At 36.0% G+C, this 24,348-nt stretch overlaps 2 protein-coding genes across 6 annotated transcripts in view; one reads left to right on the top strand and one right to left on the bottom strand.

Moving 5' to 3' along the window:
• CEP70 (centrosomal protein 70) overlaps nucleotides 1-15,187 on the top strand; it is a 46,127-nt gene extending 30,940 nt beyond the window's left edge. For 4 of the 5 annotated variants that reach the window (XM_043997951.1, XM_043997950.1, XM_043997949.1 and 1 more), the window contains 10 exons: nucleotides 2,254-2,344; nucleotides 2,434-2,522; nucleotides 3,091-3,165; nucleotides 4,979-5,090; nucleotides 7,712-7,882; nucleotides 9,934-10,083; nucleotides 10,243-10,408; nucleotides 11,216-11,330; nucleotides 12,779-12,858; nucleotides 14,211-15,187. In XM_043997951.1, the coding sequence (XP_043853886.1) occupies nucleotides 2,254-2,344; nucleotides 2,434-2,522; nucleotides 3,091-3,165; nucleotides 4,979-5,090; nucleotides 7,712-7,882; nucleotides 9,934-10,083; nucleotides 10,243-10,408; nucleotides 11,216-11,330; nucleotides 12,779-12,858; nucleotides 14,211-14,272 (1,111 nt within the window). In that variant the 3' untranslated portion in view covers nucleotides 14,273-15,187. The remainder of the gene's footprint in view (nucleotides 1-2,253; nucleotides 2,345-2,433; nucleotides 2,523-3,090; nucleotides 3,166-4,978; nucleotides 5,091-7,711; nucleotides 7,883-9,933; nucleotides 10,084-10,242; nucleotides 10,409-11,215; nucleotides 11,331-12,778; nucleotides 12,859-14,210) is intronic. The other variant, XM_043997953.1, reaches the window with a different exon arrangement.
• A 4,826-nt stretch (nucleotides 15,188-20,013) lies between these two features.
• The window catches only part of ESYT3 (extended synaptotagmin 3), a 91,076-nt gene continuing 86,741 nt past the window's right edge, over nucleotides 20,014-24,348 (bottom strand). The window contains exons 21-23 of the mRNA XM_043997675.1: nucleotides 23,697-23,802; nucleotides 21,521-21,570; nucleotides 20,014-20,050 (exon numbers count right to left, since the gene is read on the bottom strand). Of these exons, the coding sequence (XP_043853610.1) occupies nucleotides 20,014-20,050; nucleotides 21,521-21,570; nucleotides 23,697-23,802 (193 nt within the window). The remainder of the gene's footprint in view (nucleotides 20,051-21,520; nucleotides 21,571-23,696; nucleotides 23,803-24,348) is intronic.

The following is a 24,348-nucleotide window of genomic DNA, read 5'->3' as shown; positions in this document are numbered from 1 at the left end:
ATCAGGCCTGGAGTCAGGAAAACCTGAGTTTAAATCCAGCCTCAGACACTTGCCAATAACTGTGTGACCCTGGGCAAGTCATTTAACCCAATTTGCCTCAGTTTCCTCACCTGTAAAAATGAACTAGAGAAGGAAATGGGAAACCATTCCAGTAACTTTGCCAAGAAAACCCTGAATGGGATCACAAGGAGTCAGATGTGACTGAAACAACCAAATAACAATAACAAAAAGATTTAAAGAACCAAAGGAAGATTTCTAGCACTTTGAGATTTTTCCTCTCTAGGTTTATAGGCGGATATGGACAAAAATTGCACAGGATCAGAAGGTATGGAAGAATTGTGATCAGAATCAATGAATGGAGCACCCACATCAATGATAATCATGGATCTGTGAAAATATCAGAAAAATCTGATAATGATATGTAGGTTTTTGGGAAAAATAGTAATTAGGGAGACCAATTAGCAGGCTATTGAAATAGTGTAGGCGGAGTGATAAATGCTTGAACAGGTTGGTGGCTGCAGTGAGGAATGGAAATAAAAGGATGTAATTAAAAGACATTTTGAAGGACTATTCCACAGTAATTGGAAATTGATTGAATATGGTGAGGGATAGGGATGAATAAAAGACAACTCTCAAGTTTAGAGCTTTGTTATTTGAGAGAATGATAGTACCATTAACAGAACTAGGGAAATCAAGCTTTTTTTTGGATTTTTTGGTCACTGATCCTTGGAGGTATAGGACCTCTTTGACAGAGATCCAGTTTACAGAACTTTAGAGTAGCTTCCTCTGAATGCTACTGATAGAGAAGTATAAGAGTAGGTAGAATTTGCCCACCATGAGGGAAGGAACTTTTGGTACAGGTCTGAGGGACCACCTAAGGAAAAGAACAGAAATATAGACTAGGCAATAGGCATTGTCAACACAGGACCAAACAGCTCTTTGAAGTTCTGGGAAACTATGGGTTAGTAGCTTAGGAAGACAGGGGAAAAAAGAATGTATAATGATTACGTGTCACTGTCACTATGTTTACTTTTTACCTGTTGAAGGTAAAGGGTATCATTTTATATGATAGGCTGCTAATGTTTGTACTAGTCTTTCCTTGACCTGTTAGGATTAAACAAACTAAGGAACTGGAAAAATAACATGGGAATAGAATCCTCTTAGTTTAGGATGAATTTATTCTGAGATGGCATAGATACAGTTTTTTTTTGTTTTTTTTTTTTTTGGTGAGGCAATTGGGGTTAAGTGACTTGCCTAGGGTCACACAGCTAGTAAGTGTTAAGTGTCTGAGGCCAGATTTGAACTCAGGTCCTCCTGACTCCAGGGCCGGTGCTCTATCCACTGCGCCACCTAGCTGCCCCGCATAGATACATCTTAACAGGAAATTATTCAATAGAATTAATATTTGTTCTATTCTGTGCTATCTACTTGATAGAGATAATATTCAATAATATTGTTTTAGGAATAAAAGGAAGTCCAAAAAATGGTCTCTAGAAGAGCCAGGGCTTCTCTGTGATTCTCCTCTGACTCACTTCTCTGTGGGTATGACATTTAAACCAAGGGAAAATTGGGCAATCAACCTTGTTAAAGTTGAGGCAGAATTTCTCTGATATGCACCTTTATTGCTACTCATAATGTTAGAAGTGCTGATACTGTTGTTGGACCTATTGAGCTTTCCACATGCCAGTGGAGGAAAAAGGTAAAATGTAGAGGAATATTGAACAATAAGAACGCCCATCATATTACAAGAAAAGGGCACAGACCCTGGTTAGAATCAAACTCCTGCTCCGTGAGAACATAGAACCATTTTGGAAAGCTAAACAGAAGATTACATTTAGAAAGCACACATTTGAAGAAATCACTATCTTAATTCGGTATCAGATATTTTAAGTTGATCTTTTATTGTGGGTCACGCTTTACCTGTTCAGTTTAAGGGTACTGTTGGTCAACCAGAAGAGTTTTGTGACGGTTAAAACTAAATATGTGTGGTCACCTTACCTGTTCTCACAGTTTGGCTGTTTATCTTAATGAATTAAAGGCACGGAAGGAAATAACAATGTGACAGCTCTCCATTAGAAAGTGAATCTGCTCACTCTCAAACAGGAACAATTAGAAAATGATACTTTTTTGAAAATTAATTTTAATTTATATTTAAGATATTGAACTATTATTTAATTGGTTTGGTTTTTGTTAGCTAAATTACCCCTTTGTACATAATGAATTTTCATAAGAGGTATACCTTTTATTTCATAGGCACTATAAAGAAGATACAGATTCTGAAGGAGGAGAAAAAGGGGACTTGGTAGATCTGGATGGCACACCAAATTATGAAAACCTTCTCATGGTATGGGAATTCCATGACTAATGAAAATTTACTTTAAATGTTAGGTAATAATTCATGGATTTATTGTCTCTCTGTGATATGTGTTATAGTCATTCCAGAATCAAATTAGAGACATTAAAGCCAAGAACGATAAACTTTCATGTGAAAATCAGAATCTCCGCAAAGATTTAGAAAGCAGGTGAGAAAAGCGTAAGTTATCAGATTTGGAATCTGTTTAATGTATACTCTTCTGCCATCCAAACCCTAGATCCTGCCAGTATATCTCAGGGAAATGAGGGTTCAGGTTTGGGGAAGGCAAAATAATGAAAAAGGCATTCAAATTGAAGAAGACAGAATTCACACACAAGTGAGGGGGAATCGGGCATACCTTTGTACTTGTATCTCCAGGGCCTACCACAGAGCCTGCCACAATGTGGTCACTTAATAAATACATATTGATGGATTGTGGGAAGTGTGGAGAAATAGATGAGTTGAAGTATGGATGGTTGGATAAATGATATTTGAGGTATTTCCTATCAGCTGTGATATGCTACTAATATTTACATGGTATGACTTCCCACATTCATTCAGAATCACCTCGAACATCAGCATGGTATGCTATCTTGAACAAATGTAAATTTATTTTTTCTTACAAATTACTTTAATTAAAATCCAATCTTTTACATTTAGGGAATGTTTTATTAGGCTCTGTCTTTTTCATCTTAGTTAAGCAAAAGTGAATATATTTAACAATTTATTTTCAATAGGCCCTCATCGCATGATTTAAGGCTTTATAAACAACAGGTGAAGAAACTGGAGAAAGCACTTAAGAAAAACATAAAGTAATTATATTTTACTTAAATATATTTATGTTTTTATTTTGCTTTATTTTATTACTTAGTATTATGTATCTGTTTACCTAATGTGGTTACATGATCTCATATTAGAGTCACCAGGTTAGATATGAAATAGATAGATGGGTTAGAAATGACATTAAATAGAGGTTACACTGGCCACAGAATTTTTTTTTTTTAGAGTTGGTGATATTAGGAGTGGCAGTTATGGTTGTTAAAGAGACTATATTCTCTTTTAAGGTATGCCTGCTTGAATATGACAGTCCATCTCCGAACTCTCCCCTCTGACCTGGTTGTGACCAATGCCTAGAATATCTCCTGCAACACCTCCACCTGTTAGCTTTTTTAGCTTCCTTTAATACTCAGCTTAAATACCACCTTCTGCAGAAGGACTTTCTGTATTACCTCCCACCCTCAAATGTGCCTTCTTTCTAAGATTCCTCTAATGCCCAACAGAAATTCCCACCTCCAGGAAACATTTCTAGTTATTCTGGCTACAACTGTTGGAGATTAAAGAAGTGTTCAAATACCAAACAATGCATCTTTGCTTGGCACTTTTTGTAGTAGCAAAAAACTGGCAACAAATGTGTGCCTGTTGTTGAAAAGGTTGAACAGATCATGGTCTAAAATGTCATAGAATGTTATTGTGATGTAAAAAATTATGAATATGAGGAATTCAGAGAAATATAGGTAGACTTATATGACTAGATATAGAGTGAAGTAAGCAAAATCAGGAGAATTTATACTCAGCTCCAATAACAGAAATGAAAAATGTCAAAAGGAAGCTGAGTAAGTGTACTGACCAATCTTGGCCCCAGAGAAACAATCAGATGAGGAAACATATCTTCCTTTATCTGTTAGAGTGGATGCAGAATTTCGCAAATAGCAGTAGATGTAATTACTGTATCTTTTGTTGCTGTTTTTCTTTGTTATAAAGGCGGGTTCATAGGGTCTATGGGTGAGGGTGCATATTGGGAAATGATTGATATAAAAACAAAAGGCATCAATAAAACTAATTTTCAAAAGGAAAAACTATGCTCAGGACAATAAAAATAAGAACATTATAACTTTTGAGATCTGTTGTAAGTAGAATGATGTACCTCTGAAAGTAATGAGCTATGTCACTGGAAATGTTTAAGCAGAGGTTGTATGAACATCTTTTGGAGATATAGTAGAGGTTATTCCTGTTAGATGGAAGGGAGATTGAACTAGATGACTTATCAAGTATCCTTCCAACTCTAAGATTGTATGATTCCAAATCAAGTTGTCTAGCCTATCTGTTGATCATCTAAGGTAAGACCTTCCCAGAGGCAGCTAGGTGGCTAAGTGGATAGAGCACTGGCCCTGAAGTTGGGAGGACCTGAGATCAAATCTCACCTCAGACACTTACTAGCTGTGTGACCCTGGGCAAGTCATGTAACCCCAATTGCCTTAAATATTCAGGGCCATCTCCAGTCATCCTGAGGTAGCCACTGGACCCAGATGGCTCTGGAGGAGAGAGTGAGGCTGGTCACTTTGCACAGTCCTGCCTCACTTAAATCTAATTCACTGTAAGTCATGTCATTACCGTGATGTCATGGTCCTCTTCAAGAAGAAGGACAAACAACATTTTTGGGATGTAAAAGTGACATGATAGGTGGTGAAATTTACATTTTTGGGGAAAAGTTTTACTTTAAATCATTCTAAGTGATACAGATCTAATCTGATTATTTTTTTTTCCTAGAGACCTTCGTATTTTATAGGTAATTGTCCTCTAGAGGAATTTTGTATGGACTTATTTTATTTATTTTTTTGTATATAGATTACAGGAACTCATCAGAGAAGACAAATCTGAGAGCTCAGACAACAGAGATTATGAGATCAGCAAAACAGAAAGGCAGCGCCAGGCCCTGTTTGACCAGAAGTACTTCAAGGTACGAAATAGAGAGTAAAAGCATTTGAGTTTTCAGGAGATTGATGACAATTGCATAATGAACAGAAAGAACTTAGAGCCTGTGAAATTCATATGTCTGTCCTGCCTACCCTTGTCTATGATGTCACCAATTCTTTCTTTACAGGGGCTCCTATATCTTCCCTCTCTCTCTATTCCCCTTTAAGTGTTTAATCTCAGATGGTAAAATTAAGACAATTTATCTTTCACACCTTCTTTAGCTTTAGTGTTTTCTCTTATTTAGTTTAACAGATAAGCATTATGCATGTGGAACATACAGAGTACTGTGGTAGGAGCTGATGTACTGTGTAAAGGCAAGTTATTGTTACACAAAGATGATCCATCTCATTTTGCTTTACTATGCAAGGCCATATGGAGAGAAGTATAATATAATGGGAGAGAGAAGTATACAGCAGTGTTGTGAGAGTTTAAAATCAAATCACAATTACAGGGTCCCAAAGAGTCTACATGACTGAAACTACTGAATGACAGAAATTTTATTTTTAACTCCTTTGAGTCACGGACAATGTCTAATATGTCTGTGTTCCTGACAGCCATTTTGTCTTTCAAGAGGTGCTTAATAAGTATTTTAAATCAAATTAAATAAGAATAGGCAGTTTAAAGCAAGCCATTTTTTACCACCATACCATACAGTTGGCCTCTTAGGAAGGATATAGGAATGATCTGAGAGATGATGCTTAAAATAAACACAAGGGTATGGACCATAGCTAATAAAAATGGGCCAAAAATAGATTTTGCCTGAATTTCTCAGCCTTCTACTGCATTGTTACATTATATCAATTGACTTTTAGCAAGAGTCCCTGCATATTCACTTTTGCAAGAGGATGAATGTGGGTTGATGTATTGTTAGAGCTTGTGAACAGCTCCTTTGGGAAGTAGAACATCTTGATATCAGATAGTTTAATTAAATGTTTAGCCAGACAGATGTGGTTCCTGCCACCAAGAATATCAGGATGACCCATGAAAACTAAAATGGTTGAAATGCAGATTTTAAAATGAATGATACAATTGTGAATTAGAAAAATGGATACTGCATAAAAAAGAGGGAAAACACAGAAATAGAACCTAATATATTTAATAGACTGGACCAGCCTTGCGATTTCATTGGTGTAAGGAACTGTTGGTCAGCAAATTCCATTTGCCACATGGAGGTTGGTGCCTGCTGGGCAGCTTGGAGCCTTATAGAGATACATGGAAACACGGAGAGGTTAGCTACTTGCTTAGGATGTTAGAGGTGTTTGAGTGCAATCTGTTTTGCTTCTAAGACCAGGATTTCATCCCCTGTGGACCTCTGAGAGTTTTCACTGGCTGTCTACCATGTTTGCCCCTCTCACCTCTGCCTCCTGACTTCCCTGGTTATTGGCCAAATAGATTATAGTATGTAAATGTAATAAAGATATGCAACATACATACGTAGTTATAGAATATATTTATAGAGTTAGCAGTAGGCTTCCATCAGTCGCGGATGACCATGGATCATCGCCTTGAAGAGCCACAGGCCATAGTGTGGCTGTGCAGTCCGATCCAGGAGCCACAGCTCCTGCCGTAACAAGGACATTGGGAAACTGCATTCTCTGTTGCCCGTCGGATTTATAGAGTTAGTGATAAAGTAAAAAGAGAGCTAGTTCAAGTCATGGCTCTGACACCTATTGCCCATATGATGCTGGGCAAGTCACTTAACCTATAATTGTCAAGGCCATTCAGATTGGGAGAAGGAGTTTCTTTACTGTGAGATTCTCAATAACAATGAAATCACAGGTTCAGTCCAAATGAAAGGAATATGATACTATTGTGCTACAAAAACACTAAAAAATTTGGAAAATTTATGTAGGGAAGGGATGTGGACCTGTGATTTTCTTTGGTAATAAGGAACTCCTACAGTAAGGAAACTTCTTTCTACCACTGCAGGGTGACACCTTCTCTATAATTTCTGGTCTTAGATAGTTGCCTTGGATTTTGAGAGATTAAGTGCCTTGCCCTGAGTTACACAGCAAATATGTGTCAGCAGGACTCTAGTCTGCTACTCCATGCTGCCTCTCAAAGTTGGAAGTTTCATGCATCAGTCTCTATACTCCTATGCCAAGTGAGATCTCTACCAATTGAGCTAGTTGTTTACCGCATGGAATGAGGGATGCAAAATGAGGTGAACAGGGTAAGAACATGCACATGGACTACCACCATATCAAACAAAGACAAAAAAAAATTATTTTAAATCAGAATGTAACAGTAGTGAGTTTAATCTTTTATTATTTTTTTAATTTGTATTCATTGAGTGTTACTAAATTTATAAAACATTTTTAAACATGTTATAGTAAATCATTCCTAGATAATTCAAATCCTATTTACTTTTAGGTTCTGTTTAGTTTGTGAAGTTATCCTGTTTGTTATCACCTCCATATTTGTTGTTGATTAAAATAAAAAGAAAGGGCTTATAAGTGGTGATCTCATTAAAGGATTTCCTTATTTTATAGAAACTATGAGAATATCACATTGAATTATTGATCTGCTTTTATTACACCTTTAACAGCATAAGTAAAAATTTCCTAAATGCTTTGACTAAATTCTCTTAATATTGCTTTGAAGATCTTAACCAGGATTGACTCCATTATAAGTAATCCAAGAGCTCCAATAGTGATATACAAACAGAGCAAGGGGTCCTTCCAGAGTTATAATAAAGCTAACAGTAAAGAATGTGGATTTGAGCATCTTACTCCCACAATAGAAATGTGGGCAGACCAGCTAACATCTCTAAAGGTAAGGAGGCATGTGTTCTTTGCAGTTATTGAAAATCAGAGCTTCTGAACTTTGATAGTGAAAGCACCAATAAGAGAAAGGCTAAATTTATTGCATTTTCTATAAAGTTGAAAACCTTAGATCCTAGTCTTTCATCTTTAACATTTCTGTCTTCTACTATTCTTACCTAGCATATGCCTTCCTTAGTCCTAGCCTTATTGTCCCCTTACTGTTCACTGTCTCCATGTGCCATCCTATTTGTTGGAACCCTGCAAAGAATGAAGGCTTTCAGGGCCTGGATTGCCCTGCCTAATGTTGTATTCGCCTCTGTTACGTAGGGCAGAAACCTTTTTCCTGTCTTCCATGTAGACCTTTTGCCTCATTTATCTCATGTTTTAGCCTCAGCCATTGATTACATTTGGAAATTCCCCTTTGTTTTTTCCAAATTATATCCTTTTCTTCAAATCAAAACCCACCATTTCTGATGCACCTTCCCACATGAAGTAATGGAGCATTCAGACTGGCAGATAAGTAGTTAGATGCCTTTTATGCCTACAAAATTGTGTGTGTGTGTATGTGTGTGTGTGTGTGTGTATACATATGATTCTTTAAATTTAAAGGGTAAAATTGCTGGATGTAGTCTCTTTTCTCTTTCTTTTTTCTCAATATTATAAAGTAGAAAGAATAGATTGTAAAAGGTTCTCTAGGGCAAGAGTTTGTTTTTTTTCTGTCAGTAGTTTTCCTTGCTGCCTGATACAGTGTTTTATGCATTATCATACAGTTTATATTTGTTGAATGAATTATCAGTATAATTTCTGAAAATCCACAGTCCACAAGGTGGTAGGTTATATGTAGTAGTATATATAACCGCTTTGCTACTATGACCATTTTAGTCATCATTAAATCTCTTATCTTTCAGCTATTCCATTTATTAAAAAGTGAAGAAAATAAAAGGGATAAAGTCTGTGAAAGGCGAGGTTTGCAGAATCATTGAATCTGAGTTGAGTAGGACCTCAGAGACCATTTAGTTTAAATCATACCTAATCAAGATTTCCTTTACATCATGCCCAACTAGTATCCATCCAGTCTTACCTTGAAGACCTCAGGAAGAATAAATGAAAACAGGAGAAGGTGGCAGTTGTCTTTTTTGCATCACTCATAGCATCTGTTGTATAGTAGATGCTCAATAAATATTTGGTCATTGATCAGTAGTATTACAGTGTCTTTAGGTCATTAGTCATTTTTGGTTAATTAACCAGTATTTTTATGCCCAGTGATACAATAGATGAAGATTGTATTTCAGGGCTCAGATAACTATAGATAATCTTTGCTAACTAGTTCTTTTATAAGCTAAAATCGATTGCAAACTATTGAATATTAAATAGGTGCTTTTTATGAATTTTGTAAACCATAGGATATCAAGAAAAAAGAATGAGTGAACTATAGTTTTGTAACCAAAGCCATATTTCTTCATATATGTATATATACCTCCTTATATATTTCTTTGTAAATTACTTACACTTATTAGAAATGTATAGACAAATTATATTGCTACACTTTTCATTGATGCAGATCAATACAACCTTTATAACAATAGATTGTTGTAATGAATCTTAAATTAAAAAAAATTAATCATCATTTTCTAATCTTTTAATTGGTGAGCTTCTCCAAATTCAGTTAACCTGGTCTTCAGACAGCAGATACAAAATTCATTACTAGGCTTGTAATTGAATCCTTTCTAGGTGGATAAAGACAAGCCAAAAATTGGATTCTGTGGGCATGACCTTCAAGAACCCAGGGTTAGCTCCAGGCACTTTAGGAGTAGGATTTTAGTGGAAGAGATAACTCATATATTAAATGTTTAAAAAACCTTAACCCCTGAGTGAACCAGAGTTTCAGAAAACCCCACTGCTATTCTTTTCTTCATATAGTCTGTTTATATTGACAGTTACTTAGCAGGATATTCATGTGGAAACTTGGTTGAATTGTTAATTGTCTAGGATTAAGCTTTTTGGAAACATAATAATTGTTTTTGTAACAGGTAATACTATGTAGTTTCTTCTATTATAAAGGACTTGTACAGATCCCTGGAAAAACTGTCTGAGGAATTGTTGCCTTGGCATAATATGAAACGATATGATAAGAGTGAAGGTGGCATTAAAGTGGAAGATCTTCTATTTATTGTGGATAGCATTTTGGAAGAAGTTGAACATAAGAAAAAGGTAACCATTAATCCATGTTTAGAACACATATTTTAAGATAACCAAATCAAAAAGTGTCATGATCATTTCAGAGTACATTTTCTGTATTATGGTTATATTTGTATTGTAGGTGAAATATTTACACTTGGATTTTTTGTTTGTTTGTTTGTTTTTTGGCAGGATGATATGCCATGCCCTGAAACTTTACAAGCGATTGTTAATCACTTCCAAAAGCTATTTGATGTGACATCTATGTCTGGAATCTATCCTCGAATGAATGAAGTTTACACCAGGCTTGGGGAGATGAGTAATGCTGTGAGAAATATCTATGAGATCCTAGAACTAGGTGAAGATATTCACTAATTTTTATTATTTTTTTTATTTTTTGCGGGGCAATGAGGCTTAAGTAACTTGCTCAGGGTCACACAGCTAGTAAGTGTCAAGTGTCTGAGGCCGGATTTGAGCTCAGGTCCTCTTGAATCCAGGGCCAGTGCTTTATCCACTGCACCACCTAGCTGCCCCCCAAGGATATTAATTTATAATAATGAGTAGTATGTTGTTGTAGAAGAGAGCCCTGCATTTGGAGTCAGAGTGATGGAGTTTAAGCCTACACTCCATTTAATACCTTTTTATCCTTGGTCAAGTTACTTAATCCCTTTGGACCTCAGGGAACTATAAAAGGAAGGGATTGAACTGGCTAACCTTTAGGTCCCCTTTCAGCTCTGAATTCTATGACCCATTTAGGACTTAGTAATGGAAAAGTGACAAGAAGGTAAACCGGTAGTTTGGAAAAGAAAATGGCAGTGATAACAACAGCAACAACATAAAATAATAGCTACATTTGTATAGCATTTACCACGTGCCAGCTCTGTGCTAAGCATTTCACAATTATTATCTCATTTAACAGCTCTGGGATGTAAGGTGCTATTTTTATCTCCATTTCACAGACTACGAGACTGACATAAACAGAGGTTAAGAGACTTTCCCAGGGTCACACAGCTAGTAAGTTGCTGGAGTCAGATATGAACTCAGGTCATCCTGACTCCTGGCCCAGCACACTAGCCACTGTACCACATGAAAGGCAAATTCTTCCGTACTATATTTTGGAAAATCCTTTTAAAAAAAAAACAGCTCCATTTGTTCTTCTTTCTAGATAATTCATCATCACTAAGTGTCCTGGTAAATACAATTGGAAAATTGTGTAAAATAATTAATGAAGATGTGGGTAAACATGTTCAACAGGTGTTGGGGACCCAGGACATCCAAAGGTATTTATTTTAAATGTTTACAAAAATTGCAGTAAAAATACTTTGAGGGGGAAATTGAAATATTCTAAATACACATAAATGACATGTCTTCCTTATTTGGAATACCTTATTTTTTAAAAATTATATATTTTTATTTATTTATATATTTCTTGATTACACTTTAAGAAATTTTTAGCATTCATTTTTTAAAATTTTGAGTTCCAAATTTTCACCTTCCCAACCCTCCACTATCCCTTGAGTGGTAATATGATAGCAGTTATACATGTGAAGTCATGCAAAACATACTTCCATATTAGCCATATTGCAAAAGAACACACAGAGAAAAAACCCAAGAAAAATAAAGTGAAAAAACTGTATCAGTTTGTACTCAAGATTTCATCAGTTCTTGGAATCCCTTATTTTAAAAAAGTTCATAGAAGCCTCATACCCTTAAGAAGCAAGAGAATAAAAGCCTTCACAAGCTAGAGACAGAATTCAGGATCCTGTTTTTGTGTAGGCTGGGTGAGGGACACTTCACTGTTGTCACTTTCAACCTATTTCCAGTAAAAACTATAGTGAGAAGTACAAACCTTTCAGTCAGTTTGAAATGAACTGTCTAGTTCTAGTTATTTAGGAACCTATACCAAATGATTGATTATTAACTAGGTTATTGGCTACTAATAACTAGAGCAGAATTTTTAAAGGATTTTTTACACTGCAATTTGATAGCCACATTTTTCCTATATTCCTCCTTTTTAAAATGTTGCAGCTGGGAGGGGAATAGTATGCATATGCATTATTTTTTTTTTTTTTTTGCGGGGCAGTGGGGGTTAAGTGACTTGCCCAGGGTCACACAGCTAGTAAGTGTCAAGTGTCTGAGGCCGGATTTGAACTCAGGTACTCCTGAATCCAGGGCCGGTGCTTTATCCACTGCGCCACCTAGCCGCCCCGTGCATATGCATTATTAAAAACATCTCTTGCATGATCTAAATTTTTTAATCATTAGACTAAAGGAAAAAAAAATCCTACTCTTATTTTCTCCTTTGTGTTCTTTTGCTGATTAGTAACATTTGCATACTTAGGCTAGAATCCTAAAATATAGGAGGAACTTATTTTTATAAAATTGTTGGAGCATACCAAAAAATTATTTTAAAGCTCATTAGAGAAAAAAGGAAATTATAGGACATGGTAAATAGAAGTTTCCTATTAGGGAATATATTCTAAATACATTTAGCTTTATAATCTGTCCTCAAACTGATAACACAAGCATTTTGACTTTGAAAAGTACCACAAAAAGAGAGAGTAGGATCCAAACATAAGAATGGCTATGGTAAATAAAAGCTGAATTTATATTTAAATCAATAAGCAATCATTTAGATTTCCTTTTTTTGTCTGTTTTAAAAATCCCTCATGTACTTTGTCAGATATAATCATCCTGAGTTACAATTAACTGTAAACTTTTCTTCTAGCATTATCAATAAATTAGAAGACTATGATGAATTTTTCCCAGCCTTTCAGACTTTTATACAGGATCTACTTCAGATTTTAGGTAAGATCACACTTTAAACTTGGTGGGGGAACATTTATAGACTATTAAATGTCCATGCACTTGAAATGAGAGTTCGATGGTCATTGGTTTATTGCCCTCACGCAGTCATTTTTCAAAACTTCACCTCTTCTAGTCCATTAGCAACATTTGTGGACAGATTGAAATCCAGCTTCCTTTAGGTTATTCTGTGGAACAGAATAAATCTCTATGAAAAAGGAGGTGAGGCACTTCCACAAGGAATGGTGAATTAAATATCTTTTTTTCACCAAGTCCTTATGACGCCTTCTCTCATGGTATCTTTAAAAGAACAACAATATTAGAAAATAATGAGTTGAGATATTAAGTACATTTGAAGAGAAAAGTAAGTTTCATAGCAGCTTTTTGAATAGGCTGGAGTAGAAGATGTTATACTAAAAATTAAAAAATGGGTGCACATATTTGTGGCAGTGATCATAAGGAAAAAGAGACTAAACTAAAAATATAATTTGGAATCAGAGAGCTTAGACGTGAATGTTCACTGTTTTGCTGTATTCTATATAAAAAAACCCAATTTATTTAACTTTAGAAAGCTATTGCATTAAAAATAATTGATATCCTTATTTGGCTAATTACTTAACACCTATTTAGTTGCTTTCTGAGCACAAATATTTATTGATTGCTATGAATAAGTTTTGACCAAACATTAATATTTTAATTTTTAATTTTATTTGTGATATATAATTATATGTTATACATATATAAAATATTTAGATATACACATACACATATATAATGTAAATTTCCTACAATATTATATTTAGATATACATAGATATAATTCTAATACAGATAACTTGGTATTTTAAATCCTTAAATAACTGTTTTATAAATAACATACATATCAAATTATATGAATAATTTATATGGCAAATTTGTTTAAATATAATTACTATATAAATAAGACCTAAATAACTCATAAATGCACAACATATATATTTATGTGTGTATATAAATACATATATACCTCCTGTACCCTTCCCAGCATACACTTCCCCCACTTTTCCAGATTAAATACCACAAAAGGCTTCCTGTTCAGTGATAGTGCTTCAGAGAGAGCCTATCACATTTTCATTAATGAGGCCAAGTAGCTCAGTTGATAAAAAGCATCCTGCTAAAGAGGTCAGTCAAGGTTATAGACCAACTCACTATTTGGGTCCTATATAGGTTCCCTGTGTCCCAAGGCCACAGATTAACTGTCTTGAAGAAAATGCTCCAGTTTCCTCAGTTTATGTCAAGAGACTAAATACTTATGGCACTTTCTGTATTTTTATTGTTCACAATCTTTTTCTTTTCTTTTTTTTTTTTAAATTTCAGAAGTCAACAACTTGGATGCCATTATTCCTGAAGTAAAGAAATTAAAGCTAACAACAAACTGAAGAAAATGAAACCTTCCCTTTTACTATGTACATTTGTTTTCTTTATGATTGGAGTGACAAGGGCTATATTACCTTGCATAATTCACCTCTTTTTCCCAGCCTGAGTGAACACTGGTGGCATGGTTAATCTTTATTCTTCACAAAGCTAGTCTTTGACATTTTTATCCCTATTTAACACATGATCGTCACTCTCAGAATTATGCAGCAGCATTTGGGGGATTGAATAATTGGACTCCTGAGTTTTCTCATTTTTCTTTAGGAGTTCTTGGCTGCAAGACTGATTTAAGGAAAGCTGTTTATGTTTTGGAAACAGAGGATAATGATATGTTAAATGTTGACATGGTGGTATTTGCCTTTAAGATTTGCTTTGAGATTTGGGATTTAGAACTCTAGCATCTTTGGCCAAAGGGAAGTAGGATTGGATTTGCCGATGACATTATTTCTCTAGTAAGTTTGGGGAGCTAACAGTTGGTTATCCCCCCCCCCCAAACTCAGGGAAGGAAAGAAAAAAAGGAAGGGGTTTCAAAAAGAAGCTAGGAGAAGGTAGAGGTGTAATGCTGCCTAATTCTTTTTTTTCTTCTCTAACCCAGTCAGTGGCAAGCTGCTCTTTGAATTTGAGCCTTTGTATGCCATGCCAAGGACAAAGCATTCTGTCTAGACACTGCTATTGGTGGCAGAAGCAGTTGCAGTTTTAAATTGGAGGGTAAAGGTCAGGAATCATAGGTGAGAAGCATTTTTAAAATGTTCTTCTCATGATGGGATAAAAGAGGTGAGTAAATGGGATGATAAACTACCTCAAGAAAGGGTGTGTTTGAGAGCTTAATTGTAATATATACATATATATGCTTATATAGATATATTTTTAGAACATGACTGAAATAAATATTTTATAAAAGTATGACAGACCATTGTTATATCCTGATGATTTTTGTTTTCTTTTGATTGCAAATGTACTTATTCTAGATAATTAGCCCCCAACTTGCAGGTTAAGCTACTTTCCATGGCAAGCCATAAAATGTGTGTGTGTGTGTGTGTGTGTGTGTGTGTGTGTGTGCCCATCAGATCAAATGACCTTGTAAGAAGTCCCAAATATAGTGCTTTGAAAATCTTCTAGATCTTGGAAAAGACTTTTTAAAAAATCAAGAAACTTCAAATTTCGGTAACTTAAATAAAGATACTTTGGTTAATTGTCACCCTGAAGAGATTGACCAAAAGAAAAAAAAATCTAGAAGAGCGCTTGCTTCAATATAATTACCTTTCAGCTATTACTCAGATATTTACTGTTATCTGTGGTATTGTAGTTATGAACTAAAATATTTTTTAACTCACATCAAGCCAGTATTTTTCACTGAAATGGCAGGTAAACACCTTCACAACAGCTTTGTATTCAGGAGAATTTTTTAAATAGTCTAGTCTGATTTAGCCCATTTAGATAAAACTTAAAAGTTTGTGTCACTGTTCTCTGTCCTTGAAATTATGCAACTTAAAATAACATCAGTTCAATTCAAAACAGTACACTAATTACAATAGTGAATTAAGGATAGGGATAGCTATAGGAATTGGACTTGTGATTTTATCGAGATAGCAAACTCCTTGAATTAGGAATTAGGAATTGCCCCAGTTCTTCATCTGTAAAATGAGCTGGAGAAGAAAATGGCAAATCATTCGAATATCTTAGCCAAGAAAACCCCAAATGAGGTCACGAATAGTTGGGCATGTTAGCTGAAATGACTGAACAACAATAGATGCATCATCTTGGCTTAAGGGTATTTGACAGTGACATTAACCTCTGTTGCCTTTTGGCGACAGAAATAATCTTGAAGGGAGTAAAGCAGGGCAGCTTGGTTGGATTTTGTTGTGTTCGTTCATGGTAGAAATAATGACTGATCTGGCTCGTTAAATATATTCTTGACTAAAAAATAATATATATATACACATATACATACATATATATTCTTGACTGACTTTAGGCAGATATATATATATATATATATATATATATATATATATATATAGAGAGAGAGAGAGAGAGAGAGAGAGAGAGAGAGAGAGAGAGAGAGAGAGAGAGAGGGAGCTATACATATGTCTTTATTCTTTGTTCATTGAAAGTTAAAACTAGTTATGTCAGTTCCAAATCGGCTTGTAGCTAATACAATTAATGTATCAAAACCACATTTAAAAGCTGAGAGAAAAGAAAATGCAATATTATAAGTTTGTTAGTCTGTAACTGATAGTGTTTAAAAATTCATGTATTACCCACCATTATGTTTAAGGTATTTAGGTTTAAATGAATTCAGTAACAAACACTTAAGTTCTTTGACCAAAGTAGTTTTCAGTTATTAAAAATATTAGATAAAGTGATTATATTGTCTCTTCAGTTTTAGAAAACAAGACAGTTTTGAGGAAAATTGTTATTAAATGTGGCTAATTTTTTAAAAGTCCTTGTATCAATTCATAGAAGCCTTCTCATGCTTCTCTGAATTTTTTATACTTATCATTTTTTATATCATGATGCTATTCTATTACATTCATGTACCACAATTTGTCTAGCCATTCCCCACCCATTTCGTGGGCATCTACTTTGCTTCTCTTTCTTTGCTGCCACAAAAAGTGCTGCTGTGAATATTTTGGTGTACATGAGGCCTTTCTGCTTGACTTCATTGAGATGTATGTAGTAGGATCTTTGGACCAAAAGATAAGGAAATTTTAGTTGCCTTAAAAAAAAAAAGCATAGTTTCAAATTACTTTCCAAAATGGTTTGGAAAACTTCACGGCTCCACCAACAGTGACTTAGCATCCTCATTTTTCGATAGTCCCTTCAATATTTGCTTTTTCAATCTTTTGTCATTTTTGCCAATTTGCTGACTATGAAGTAGAACCTCAGTCTTGTTTTGATTTGCATGTCTGTTACTAATGATTTGGAATTTCCAATTTTTTGAGACCAGTTTCTTCATATTCTTTGGCCATTTATTCATTGTGAAGTGATTCTTGGCTTATATTAGTCTTAGTTATTGACATGTCCTGTATATCAGACTCTGAGATATTTGATGCAAAGATTTTCCCCCCCATTTGACAGCTTCCTTATCCTAGTTGCATTAATTTTGTTTGTACAAAAGCTTTTCAGTTTTGTGTAACTGAAATTCTCTGTTTTATCTTTTGTAAAAAGCCCTTTAACATAGCTTAAACAGTAAAATCAGTTTAAAGAATGCCTGGCAAGATACCCAAACAGGCAAAGTCAAGGGCATTCAAGGATGAAAATGGAAGGACTATAAACAGAAGAAAAATGGAAATGACCTGCAGAAACTATTTGAATAAATTTTTCTTCATCAGGAATAGGAGAGACACCACATTTAGATTTGGATCCTAACATCAGGGCCCCAGAGTGGTTGTGGAACAGTGAGAAACAGCACTAATGAGAACAAAGATGGGGAAAGTAGCTGGATCAAACCAAGTGTATATAGATAGATCAGTGTTGGCTGCAGCCTGGTCATGAGGGTGGGTGTGAACAGGCTGCAGTATATCCCCAGTGAGGAACTCTGAAGAATGGGAATGAAAGATGTTATCAATAAATGGTGTGACAGAAAGAGATGGCCTGGTTATGTGTCAAGAGTGAGGGATGGCAAGTGCGTGGGTAGGATGTCCAATGGTTCCCTCCTGGTGTTAGGAGAAAGTGAGGAAGGCCTCCAGCAGCCCTGCTGAATAAGTGCTAGTGAAGGAACTTGACCAATACTAACCATTAGGCTAGACTGTCTTTAGGGCCAATATTATCCATAAATCACACCAGTTCATACATGAGAGAATTCACATCAGGTGTCTCCTAGATATGTGTCCTCTAGCCTTATTAAGGTTTCTAAATTTTATAACTTGGGTAATGATGTTACTGAACTGTTACCATCCAAAACAACACAAAATTTGGGTATAAATAAAATCATTATTTTGTACTTTTGAGGTATATAGCATTGTTACATACATTGAAGAATATAAGGTATAGATAAATCTTGCCTTCAGTGAACTTAAGATAAAGATAAGACAAGATAAAACACATTAAGTTGAATGGAAGCAGGCAGTACAAGAACTGTCACAAGTCAGTATATAAATGGCAGAGGAGTGGGAAGATCGAAAGACTTATAGGAGTTGAAAAGAAGAAGAGGTCAGATAGATTGGAGTTGTCAAGGAAAGCTTTGCTGATGGCATGATAGTTAACCTGGACCTTCAAAGGTATCTAGGATCTGAATGGTTGGAGAAAAGAAAGCATTCCAGGTACATGATGGTGGGAAAGGAGTATAATGAGAGATAGAGTTGGTCTCGCCTGTGGATGGCCCCACTACTGTGACCATTGAGAGTGGGAGGTGCCGTGATGAAAGGTTAATCTGCAGGATGGATGGAAAGGGGAGAAAATGGAAGCAGAAAGACCCATTAGGAAGCTATTGCCATAATTGAACCTTGAATGAAATGATGGCAGTGGTAATGAAGAGAAGACTAGTGAGACTTGATTACTAATGGGATATGGGATGAGAGAGGAGTAAAGTTTACTGTGGGAATGGTGCTGACTGACTGTGATAAGCCTATGAACAAATAGGGGAAGCAATGGGGCAAGACCAGGTTTTAGGTTGTTTTGTAGGGCATGTTAAGATAATGAATTATAAAGAGTATTAAAATTGAAAATGCAAAAACCACTTATATATACATAAATACATATTTTGCTTTTAAAGCAGCATAAGGTTTCTTTGGTGACCAAAATCATCTTTTGAAATAGGAGAACAGACTATGTCTCTATTAAAGATAAGGACTAATTCTCCAATTCCCACACCATAACTGTCATTCCTAATATTAATATAAACAGTCCTGAATTTACAGTTAGTTTTGAATGAATAATAAATGCATTTCCCCCCTAGAAATAATGTTTTAAATGGTTCCCTGGCTGGTCCACAAAAGCCTATTTCATCTCTAATTCAATCCAGTTCATTTTGATTCAGTTCAATTAAAAAAAAAACAACCCTCACACAGTTATTACACTCCTATGTTCAGTGCACTGGGGATGGCTAAGAAAAAGGGCAGTCTGTTCTCATGTTCCTTAGCGTAGAATCCTAATAGGCCACTTGTGGTAAGGATGAGAGACTGTAAGTCCAGCAGAGATAGGGTAATGTACTGGAAGTCAAGTACTGTGAGCATTACACGTCACCATTTATTTTTTTTTAAAGTCTAGTGGAGGAGAGGAAGAATGCTTATACTGTTGTAGGGGTGAGAGGGGTTTAGAACTTAGCACTTTGATGGCTTTGCTGATTCTCTACATTTGCACAGGATAAGGTAAGTTCTCCAAGTGTTCCAAATCCAGGAAAATATTTGCCCCTCAAGATAGGGGTGATTCAGAAGCTGCCCTTGCTCCTCCCCCACCCCAAGCCAATCATACTAAATCCTTTGTATATATCATTTGTAAATCAGGGCCTACCTGTAATTGCCTAGAAATGGAAAAAAATCCACTTTGTGAATATAAAACTGTTAGCGTTCACAGTACACCCAATTTCCTTAGTATAGGATTTAAACAAATTAAATCTAGCTTCAGGAACTCTCACCTTTTCTAAATATTAGACACTGAAAAGATTAGTTTATAAATTTCACACCAGAATGTTTGCACTTCTCAAATAATAATAGTTACTAAATACAGAATATACATATATACATTTTAATATAAAGGAAAACATGCTTCTTCTTTGGTAAGTAGTAATCCTAATATTCTTTTATCAACTTCTTGGCTGTCCATTTGCCGTCAGTTCATACCTACAAAGAACAGAGGACAAGTTGAGGAGTTACAAGCTTATTTGACAATGAGCATGTTATTTGATTTTTTAATGCTGCAATAGTTTGGGACCTTGTGATCAATCCTATCCATTTACAAGTTGCTGGCTAGACTAGGATAAAGGGTGCAGCTCATAGGATCATCGAGTGGGACAGGGCCTTGGCGACCATCTAGTCCAACCTTATTTTACAGATGACTAGACAGTCCTAGAGAGGTAAAGTGATTACCTAAGGCTACATAGGTAATAAGTGAGAAAGCTAGGATTCAAACTCAGGAATTTAAAGGTTCCTTATAAAAGGGAGACTATCAGATATTGATGCCAACAACTAATCTCAGTGGATAGAGTGCCAGACCAGGAGTCAGGAGGACCTGGGTTGAAATCTAGCCTCAGATACTTGCTAGCTGTGTGATCCTAGGTAAGCCACTTGACTCTATTTCCCTCAGTTTCCTCGTTGGTAAAATGAGCTGTAGAAGGAAATGGCAAAGAAATGGGGGTCATGAAGAGTTGGACATGACAAATTGACCAAAAAAACCCCAAAATGAACCCTGCTAAAAATGAGAACTGAAAGAACACAAAAAGAACAGTAGAAAGAAATGGAGCCTGCTGCTCCCTATTTTTTTAGGGACAAGGTCATTTCTCTCTTTAGCTCTTTTTACTATTAAGAACTTCACAAACATCAACAATTATGAATTATTGATGAATATTACTGATGAATATTTCCTAAAGAAGACAGAAAAAGGATTGTATATAACTGTACAGCTTCATTTTTGAAAAGTATTAAATTTAACATGGTAATTCCCACACTATCCTGACCTGCCTCTGAACCCCTTTTGTTCTTCTTAGAAAATTTAAATGTTTTACTGATGCTTTTTTCTTTCTTTTTGATATCATTATCACTACCTCTCATCCCACTCACAATTCAGCTACCTTTCTTCCCCACCCCCAAAAGAAAAAGAAAAGTCCTTTCTTATACCCAAACAGCTTAAAAACAAAAACTGGAGAAACTTCTGGAAATCCCAGGCTAACAGTCTCTGCCCTTTCTAAGAGCAGCAAAGAGGCTTGCCCAGCATGAGTGCTGAATGGCCAGCAGTGACATAGGATTTCTATAATCAAGGGGTCTTCTAGAGTCTAACATCTAAGAGTGGGAAGGGTACCAGTTGGGGGTATGAAAGACAATTAACAACCTCCCTTGCAACTTAGCTCTCCTTTCAGTAAAATTGAGCCATAAAACTTATTTAATCTCATGAGATTGGAAAGATTAATTAAATATTACTATGTGCTATGATAAATATTAAGACTTAAGCCACATCAGTATGAAATATATTATCTTGGATGAAAATGTGATTTTAGTCTGATTGGAAAACCACCGGCAGCCAGACATTTAAAAAATTCAATTACTTACAAAGTTATAGAGAATAACATTCATGATCAAATGAAAAAGTGTACTCACCATTGTGTAAAACCCTTGACTAGATCTTCCTTTGATAAGTCAACCAATACCTGCCAGAACAGCAATCACATGATGAATATCAATTACTGATCCAACAAAACCACACCCAATGGGAAGCTTGTATCCTCACACCTCTATCCATAGAGGTGAATGTTGGCTCAGTAAATATTAGCAGATATTCAGTAAGCATTTATTTATGGATCGTCTGGTTAATAAAACTCAAATTATCATAGTAAATGTAGGTGTGACTATTAGTCCTTTTGTACTTGGATGTTTAAAATGTCATAGCTGGGAGACCAGCGTCAACCTCAGCCTAACCGTAAGAAAAATGCTGATGGGAGTGGAAGCAGTCACAGCTCATAAGTCTACCTTTATTTAAAAGTATTCCCTTGACAGCTTCATTTATGAAAATTACAGAAAATATCACCCCCCAAATGAGCAATTTCTACAATTACTGTTCATTCTTCTACCTGGTGTTCCCTCACTAGTAGTGTCTCTAACCTATACTGTGGATAAAGTCTCATTAAAAGTGTGTTAGCTCCCCTTCTCTTCCTGTTCCAAAGAACTTTGGGGGCTAGCTCCAGGCAACATGTGATTTATCTCTTTTCATCACGAATGCCTGAAAGTCCTCTCTTTCATTGAATTCCCATTTTTCCCCTGAAAGATTATAATCAGTTTTGCTGGGTAGGTGATTCTTGGTTATAATCCCAGTTCCTTTGCCCTCCAGAATACCAGGTGTGCTTTATCTGCTGAGCTTCCTGATTGGCTGCTAAAGCAAAATCATTGATAATGGTAAGTGCCACACTTGGTTGAAAAACAAATGGCTTCTGGACAGCAGCCATTTTGGATGAAGCCTTCCAATTGACACCTGGAGTGGGAATTCAACTAGCTGGGTTTGTACTAGCCTCTATGGCTGCCTTGTGCTTCTTTTTCTTGTGTTTCCTTCTTTTGCATCAACCTTTTGAGATGACAGCTGTAGTCTTCCCAAGAAACAGAAGGGAAAGAGTATGCAGTAAGGGGAGTGGACTAGTTCTAAAGAAAGAATTGGCATTAAGAAGAGGCCACCAGAATGATCATGGATGGCTGCATGATTGGACAGGGTCCAGTGCCAAAGGTAAAATCTGAAATGGCTAATTAACAGAATTGCCAAACTGTCTTGTGCCTCGATGAGGCTTATCTAGTAGATAAGTTACAGGTGAACAAATTATCTTCTAAACATTTTTCAATACATGTTCTTTTCTTTTTTTTTGCTTAGCATTCCCTCTTTTTCCTTAACATTCCCTTTTGCTTAGCACACCTTTCTGGATGGCAAGCCCTAACTATTACAAACAAATGATTATCAACTGTTCCCAGGATGATGGGTCAGTGAATGTGAGAACTTGGCGAACCTACTTCCCTTACTACAGAGTCAGGTTTCCAAAGAATAGACTCCAGGTAAACTGCAATGGTGAAGTTAAGGCTAGAGCCTTTAGCTCATTTGCTACATAACAAAAATTTGCAAGCACTGAGATTTTCTAGCTCTATATGTTGCTAGTTAATACAATACTGAAAATAATTAAATACCTGGACAACTAAAGTAGGGAAGAGGGCCCCTTGAAACTGGTTCAACACTTGTAACTGTGCTGTTTTAATGGGGGTTCATTCGTCCCGTCCCCTCCCCTCCCCTCCCGTCCCCTCCCCTCCCCTCCCCTCTTCTCTTCTCTTCTCTTCTCTTCTCTTCTCTTCTCTTCTCTTCTCTTCTCTTCTCTTCTCTTCTCTTCTCTTCTCTTCTCTTCTCTTCTCTTCTCTTCTCTTCTCTTCTCTTCTCTTCTCTTCTCTTCTCTTCTCTTCTCTTCTCTTCTCTTCTCTTCTCTTCTCTTTCCTTTTCTCTTTCTACCCAAACCAGCCCCTAATCTTGAAATCAGAGCCTCAGTCTTCTGTTCCTTTGCCATTCTTCCAGCTGGAAGCACACAGGGCTCTGTACAGGACACTAATTTTGGTGTGTATAAATGAAGTGATGCCAGAAGTTGGGACAAATGTGGTAGTGGATTTGGACTCAGAGCCCTTGAGTCCAGGCTTTGATACTACCTGTGGAGCTTCACCTGTCTGGGTGACTGTGAAGACATTTCCTCATCTGTAAAATGAGATCTCTAAGCACCCTTTCAGATCTAAATCCTATGAGCTTTAATATACTTACTTTGCCCAGTTCTTTTCCTTTATGTGAACCGAATGGCCTACGATGTTTGACTGCAATATCCAGAGTTCTTTTCTTCACTTCTTCCATGGGGACATAAAATTCAAATCTTTAAGGATATAAAACACAATCAAGTCAGCAAGTAAACCCTCAAAGGAAATATATTTTTTTTTCATGTGTTGCAGATCTGCAAACCATGTCTCAAACTCTCACTAAGCAGATAAATCCTAGAAAACTGTCCTGATGCACATAGAGATTAAATGACTTGTCTGAGGTCACACAACCAATAAGTGTCAAGAGACAGGAGTTGAACTCAAATATTTCTGACTCCAAACCCTAACCCTACCATAGTACCATAGATTTAGAGCCAGAATAACATGTTGTTCAGCTGTGTTCTGACTCTGTGACCCCATTTGAGATTTTCTTGGCAAAGATACTGGAGTGGTTTGCCATTTTCTTCTCCAGATCATTTTAGAGATGAGGAACTGAGGCAAACAGGGTCACACAGCTAGGAAGTGTGTGAGGCTGGATTTGAATCCCACGCCCAGTGGTCTATTCAACGTGCTACCTAGCTACCCTTAAAAAACATAGTATCATACATTTTGAGCTGGAACAGAACTTGGAAGTCACCTAATCCTTCATCTAGTTCACTAAC

The sequence above is a fragment of the Dromiciops gliroides genome, chromosome 3 (genome assembly GCF_019393635.1).
Source record: "Dromiciops gliroides isolate mDroGli1 chromosome 3, mDroGli1.pri, whole genome shotgun sequence".
Classification (NCBI taxonomy): domain Eukaryota; kingdom Metazoa; phylum Chordata; class Mammalia; order Microbiotheria; family Microbiotheriidae; genus Dromiciops; species Dromiciops gliroides.
Note: the sequence above shows the minus strand (reverse complement) of the source record. Positions and strands in the feature narration are given on the sequence as shown.